The sequence below is a fragment of the Choristoneura fumiferana genome, chromosome 13 (assembly GCF_025370935.1).
Source record: "Choristoneura fumiferana chromosome 13, NRCan_CFum_1, whole genome shotgun sequence".
Classification (NCBI taxonomy): Eukaryota; Metazoa; Arthropoda; class Insecta; order Lepidoptera; family Tortricidae; genus Choristoneura; species Choristoneura fumiferana.
In genome coordinates, this window is record NC_133484.1 from 5,856,366 (window position 1) to 5,863,777 (window position 7,412).

The 7,412-nt window shown below is 37.4% G+C and overlaps 1 protein-coding gene across 1 annotated transcript; it reads right to left on the reverse strand.

Moving 5' to 3' along the window:
• Positions 1–925: 925 nt before the first annotated feature.
• On the reverse strand, positions 926–7,177 carry LOC141433960 (glutathione S-transferase-like). The gene is made up of 5 exons (XM_074096124.1): positions 7,070–7,177; positions 5,384–5,466; positions 2,161–2,328; positions 1,463–1,602; positions 926–1,120 (listed from the first exon to the last, which is right to left on the reverse strand). The coding sequence occupies exons 1-5, from the start codon at positions 7,120–7,122 to the stop codon at positions 953–955; spliced, it is 612 nt and encodes a 203-aa protein (XP_073952225.1). The 5' UTR covers positions 7,123–7,177; the 3' UTR covers positions 926–952.
• Positions 7,178–7,412: the final 235 nt, after the last annotated feature.

A 7,412-nucleotide genomic window follows, 5' to 3' on the forward strand; every position in this document is an offset into this window, starting at 1 on the left:
GGTAACTCCGTTTCATAAACGTAGCCTTCTAAGCCAGTGAAAACTAAAACTCTGCAGTGCTATCATAAAAAAAATGTGGAATAAAGCCATAATGTTATAGTGGATTATTATTTTTTCTTAATTTTTTAGTCTAGAGCGTTCGGAACATCTGTTTGCTTGGAAATAAATATTCTTGTGTACATTTTATTGCATCAAACGGTGTTTCTAGTTATACTATGCTATAATAGCATCCTGGATCCTTCGGTTCTCACTTAAGGACATTAAAAAAATTGAACTTTACTTGATTGATGTTCGGTTCAAATGTGAAAAAGATATTTTACGTCAGGCCTCAGGAGGATAGTAAAAAAACTTATTCCATGTTGATAACTTGTCCTAAATGTTCTTCGAAAGCTCAAAATGTAAACTGTACTTATATCACTTTAGTTTAGAAGAGAGTGCCGACCAACTGAATATATAATTTTGTTGCTCTATCGTCAAGGATAGGGTAATTGAGGGAGGGCTATATTGCTCAATGCACGGGGGCTTGCAATCGTACCTACTTAATATCTCTTTCTATCTTCACTTTAAACCATTAGACAGAACGAAATGTCGATCTCTAGCACAGTAATATGAACTCAAGTCACCTGCATTGATGTCTGTCACAGCGGAGTGTGCAAAAATATCTGACACGTCCTATCGGCCCTAGAAATAAAGCGTTAGGTATCAGATATTTATGCACTCTTGGTTGTATCAAATATCGTTGCTGGTGACTGTACGTGGTATCTGTGTATAATTTATCGCGCGTCTGCTGGTGACTATAGTTCAGTGCGGAATTATTCGTTGAACTGTGTACAAATGTAATTGAGATATCAGAGGTGTTAATTGCTTGAGATAGGTTAATACGTGTATAATTTTAGTATCATGTAAAGTCAATGAAAAACATAGGTATAAGTTACAGTAACGTGTACTTTATTTATAGAGCATATGGTTTCCTAGTCGCGATGTATTCCTTCACTCCAGGGAGGGTGCGGATTTTCTGGACGAGAGCGAGCACGGTGGGGTATTTCTTCTCAATCTCGGTGCCAAGGAACAGGTTGGCAGACTCGACGATGCCCACAAGGACGAAGTCGGCCCAGCTCAGCTGAAAAAGAACGACATTGAGGAAACTCCAATTGACGAGGAACAAGTTTTAAACAAAGCGATTAAAGAATTTAATTCCACATAACACTTTTCTGATATGAAAGGAAGAAGTAAATTAACACAACACTCAATAAAAAGCGAACTGCCTGTATTCACGTTTGTTAATTTTGTTTATTTATGAGTTACACCCGCACTGTCTTTTGTTTTCAAATATAATTTGAGAGAAATTCGAAAGTTTACCAATCCTAACGCTCTATCATTATTTACTATAAGGTATTTGTCCATACGTTTGTTAGTTTGCAGTAGCAGTCAAGAATTAAAATAAAACAGATCAAATTGGTACCTTTCCGTTGAAGAATCCCTTGTTGGTCTTAAGTTCCTTTTCAAATCGGGAGAAGAAGAAGTCAACGGATTCGTTTATGATCTCCTTCTTGATTACCTCCTTCTTAGCAGCATCATTCTCCTTGATGAAGACCAGAATCTCTGAAAGTAAAATAATTTTAGTAACGTTTATTATGATTTTGTCGCAGTAAAACTAATCAAAAATTGGATATTGTTAAAATAGTTCTCGTACGCTAAAAAATTAGGTATCCTCCAGGCTAGCATGTGTTATTTTACAGTGAGGTTTTCGGGAATCAGAACATTCAACGATAAATATGAAGTAACGAAAGTACATTAAGTATATCCGCGAATAAAGATTAAAACAAATTACAAAAGAAATACATACAACGTGACTATTATTAGTTTTGTGGACAAACGAAACCAATACATACATATCCCGATAGGTCGCTTTATAACGGTGAAAGAAGAACCAGAACTTTACTTTAAGTTGGGTTTTCACAATACCAATATCTACTTACTCGTAAAATCATTAGAGTAGCTATAGATTGCGGGGCTACAAAACTAGTTATAGGGTCATGGATTATTTCAGAACAGCAATGTACGTGGATGATTTTATGCGTCACGTGAGAGCTCGATTATTCAGAAGGTTCTATATTTAACAGCTAATGACACGTCTCCAAATAAATGCGATAGACTTACTTCCCCAGAAGTCATAGATGTTGAAGACGATGGCATCCAGGACGGCCTGCTCCCAGGGATCGGTGGGCAGGAGGTGGACCTGGGCAGCTACGTAGCGCGCGATGGCCAGTGACTGGTTTAGGGTCTTATTTCCCTCCTCGTAGAGTGGCAGCTGGCCGTATGGGAGAGCTGCAGAAAAAGCATACAAAATTTATACCAAAGCATTGATTCTTCTTATAAAAAAATAACGTGACTGAGTGACTGACAGACAACCGCGCTCTGTCTAAATCACTGAAGCTATAGATTTGAAATTTGACAGACATGTTCTTCGAGAACCACATAGGTGCAAGAAGGGCTTTTCGAATGTCAAAGTTGGATGAGGGACTAAGAACTGTGGTAATATCGCAGTGCTGGGCTCCGAGTTAGTTAACCATCATATTCGTGGACGCTTGTTCAGCCTGTATTTGACCTTTGTTTGTCTTTATCTGTAGTTTTGACATAGACCTTAGCCACAGAGATAAAATTTATTTACATGACTGGTCTGTAAATTTTGTGAATATGGGAATTAATGGATACAAATATGACGTCAACTAAAACATAGTCCATTTGCTACCAAGTGCAAATGGCGTACATTCCATTAATAAATCAAAATCATATCTATCAACGCCTGTTTGACAATGACAATTATCGAAGTGTGGTTTTTCGATTGGAAATTATCCTGCCTGTCCCGTACATACCCAAACTCACACACAAACACACACACACTGCTAGAATTAAGTATAATAGCTTAAAATTTCCTTTTCTTTTTTCTTTTGTTTTGTTTTTCTTATAACCACAACTAGTGTTATGGAGGATCAGGGGCTTCCTGATACAAATATAATGTTTACTTAATAGCAAGTCCCAACCCTTAATTTTTGTAAAATGTTATTTTAGTTAAATAAACATTTTTCATATTTTTTTCATATTTACTTTTTTTTACTAGTTCAGTTCCTTTAAAAACAAAACAATAGTAGATTGTACAACAAGATCATAAAACGAGCCATTTTACCCGAGATGTTTATATAGCCACCTGAGCCGGTAGATACTGCTTTTCACTTCGATGGCGAGGAAATGAAATAGCAACAGTGGAAACAATTGTTCACCTACTATGTACCTTTTATTGTTCATGCATTATCATATTTTCATTACGAGTATGTGTGTCAATAAATCGCTTATCGTATTTTTATCTGGTCTGCTTATCTTCTGAGACCAAATGAAACAATAATAAGTAATTCTGTAAACAACAAAGTGATAACTAGTAAAAAAAAAATAGTTTTGCCTCGTGCTCATGGGCGTAGGTCAACAACAAATACCTTGACAAACTTGTGCGTGACACTTGGTAGAACCCTGTTGCAGTCAGTATTTGCTGCACTTATAAAAAAAAACTTGATAAGGAAAGCAGGCAGTAATGAACTTTTAGGCAGATTTATATGGCGCGTGGTATACAAAGCTTGAGATCCCGGGTTCGATCACGGTCAGGGCAGATATTTGTGTGAAAAATATAAATAGCTCGACTTTTGGACGAGTATAATGCATTTATGTACTAATCAAAAGAAAATTAACTTGAAATTCATAGGGAAAATGATACCAAAAAATTGATTGTTTATATCTGAATTTATTTAACTGAATCCTACTTATATTATAAATGCGAAAGTTTGTGTGTGTATCACGCTAAAACGGCTTGACGTATTTGGATGAAATTTGGTACGTAGATAGCTGGGCGTCTGAAATAACACATATGCTACTTTTTATCTCGCTATTCCTACGGGATAGGGATAAAATTTTGAAATTTCAACCGCCAGGTTTAGTCATGAAATTTTGTACAATTGTTCTTATCACGGGTGACATCTATTTGGCATACTTTTTAAATGTCCGAAACTGATTAACGCATAACAAGTTTCGCATAATTTATTTACTCCGAATCTTAAACTTGCCGAAATTTAGTTCGGCATAATTTGTATAAGCCGAATAATGGTTTACTCGAATTTATTTTAGCATTATATTAACGTGGCCGAATTTTATTATGCATAATCTTGTTTAGCATATATGTAATTTAGCCGAAACTTGATAGGCCGAAATCCTGTCCAAATCTATGTCCAAAAATAAATTACCTAATTACTATTGATGACTAGAGAAATAGGTTATTAAGATTAGAATTGTATTTGTAATGGAACGAACAGCCACCAGTAAAAGAGGCACGGGCCTAAAGAAGGGGGACGGGGGGGGGGGCGAAGCCCCCAGCAATAAGGAATACCCAGGTAACGTGAATGCTCAACTATAGGTTAGGGGTTAGTATTTTGTCAAGGCGCGTCGCGGAGCTCCGTCGACTTCGCCTCAGAGTCGTTAAATTAGTCGTTAAAAGTTACATTAAGTATGCGAAAGTAACTTTCTGCGTAAGTAATTTTTTGCCTTAACAATATTCGAAATTCACAAATTATGCGTAAAGCCCATTCGGCTTACATTGGTTATGCATAAGAGAATTCTGCGTAAACTGTTATGCGATAACAGTTTCGGCATAAATACTATTATGCTTAAACACTTACACAGATTATGCAAAATATAATTATGATATAAAAAATATGCGTAAACAAGGGGAACCTCTTAACACAACCGCAATGAAGATCACGATATAAATTTTGGGATTTCCCAGGGGAATTTTGTAAAATCCCGGAATTTCAGTTGTTACTACCGAAGCCGCGGGTAAAAGTATTTGTACTGTGTTATTTTGTATGTACATTTTTAGACAAGGAATGTTATGAAGAATTATACTTATTAATTAATATTTTCGTTTCACCAATGAAACTCGCGAGGTCCTTATTTTCTTTTGGGTACTATACAGGGTGGCCCATTTAGATCGGCCAGTGTGGGAAAGTCTCAAACTATAAGCCATACGAAGATCTGCTCTTATTTAGGAACCATGTCATCAATTTTAGTAACAAGAAAAACTGCATTCGTACATTTAAAAATAAAAGTTTTTTTTAAATCTATGAATGCAAATTTTCTTGTTACTAAAATCAATGACATTTCCCATACTGACCGATCTAAATGAGCCATGTAGGTACATATAAGTAGGATTGTCCGTTGTCTAACACCGTAATACTAGTTTTGCTGAGTTTTGGGCTAGGACAAACAACACTTGAAGCGATCAAACACCAAGTGATTCGTCGAAGCAAAAACAAGAATAAGTTCTGTTTCAAGTACTCACTGTCTTTCACACTCTTGATGGGCCAGCTTTTCAGATCGTATCTGACATCCTCGAACTTTTGTCCGCCGTAGTGCAGGATGTACCTATTGGGAAGCAAAAGACGGAAATATAAGCATCGCCGGAAAAAGTAACTGTTTTTTTATTATTACAACTTGTTTTGAGTTTTTTTTTAATCAAACAAGTTTTTCAGATTCGCTAACCAATATTATGTAACTCAAGTTCTACTAAAATAAATTGGTTCAGCTGGATTTAGCAGGCTAGGCACGGTTAACCAAGTGAGTGGGTGAAAATCGAATATTATGTCCGAAAAAAATATTTTTAAAATAAAAATCAAATATCTTTGAAGATACTTTTCGACAATTAAATATATATTGTTTTTAACTCAAATCCTCATAATCATTTCTTTAGTGACTTGGGGTGATCTTTAATAACGGTTATTTGACAGGAAAAATCTCGCTACATGGCGTTAGTACCTATCGTAAAATCCGTTAACATAATTTTCAGTAGGTACAAGCTTTTTTTGCTGACTAGTTACTTGCATTATTATTCAGTAGTACAAGCTTTTTTATACATTTTATTACTGTAACATTATTATAGGTATGTACCCATCCATCATCATTCAGTGGGCTAAAAAATTAACTTGCAAGATTTGACCCAAAAAACACGGCAAGTTAAATAAAAGCTTGCAACATGATCGTACCTAATTACGTGTAAAACAAACAAACTAATCGAGAACCTTCTTTTTTGAAGTCAGCTGATAATTTAGGTGTCAGGCAAGGGGACACAATATCACCGAAGCTATTTACCCTAGCGCTAGAATGGATATGCAAACAGATGCAATGGGAAGAGAAAGGGCTAGTGATTGATGGATAGAGAATGACCAATCTGAGGTTTGCTGATGACCTGGTTTTGGTCTCGGAGAGCATTGGGGAGATGTTACTTATGTTGGAGGACTTGAAAGTAGAATCAGAGAAAGCTGGCCTTAAAATGAACGTGGGGAAAACCAAAATAATGACCAACATTCCCGAAGTCACTTTCTACCAGCTTCCAGTGGAGAGAGTGACCGAACGTCTACCTGGGACATAAGGTCACCCTTGGCTTTGAGAACCAGGTGGCGGAGGTGGAGAGGCGAATAGCACAGGCGTGGGCTGCGTTCGGTGCTAATAAGCACGTATTACGTGGCAAAATATCCCTGCGTCTCAAAGTGAAAGTCTTCGAGCAGTGTGTTATGCCCGTGCTCACCTACGGTACAGAGACTATGACTCTTACACAGAAATCCGCCGAGAAGTTCCGAGTTGCGCAGAGGGGTATGGAGAGAGCGATGCTCGGGATCATTCTTCGTGATCGGAAGTGTAACAAATGGATTCGAAATAAGACCAAAGACAAAGACGTCATGGCTGTCATAGCAAAGAAAAAGTGGACATGGGCAGGACACATTGCGAGAATGGACGAGAGTCGAGTCCTTGAATGGAGACCCAGAGCGGATACTCGGGGCCGCGGCAGACCACCGCAGCGCTGGATGGACGACATTCGACGGCACGGAGGTCGAGACTGAACGAGACGGGCACAAGATCGCCAAGAGTGGAAGAAGAGGGAAGAGGCCTACATCCAAGATTGGATAACCAAAAGGCCGCCATGATGATGATGGTGATAATTTAGGTAAGATAAACAGTCTTTGACACTTACCTGATGGACTCAGCAAGCCCGTTCAAATGGAAATAATGTAGTTTCTTGGCCATTTTGTTGCACTAAATCCCTGATAGTGTCTTGTCGAAATCACCGCACCATTTTATATAGCAACCAATGTAGGAGATAAGGTGTTTATTGTTGACATTGCGATAACAAGTTCAAATAAATATTTGTACATTTCGTTAGTTTTTACGGGTTCTATTACGTAAGTTGTTAAATGTCATAGAACTATGGAATGCGTTCAAAATTATTTAAAGGTCATTATTATTCCCCTTAATGGTGGCCTTAAGGCTTGGTTATTTAAAGGTCCCCGTACCAAAATACAGCGATAACACCGCCA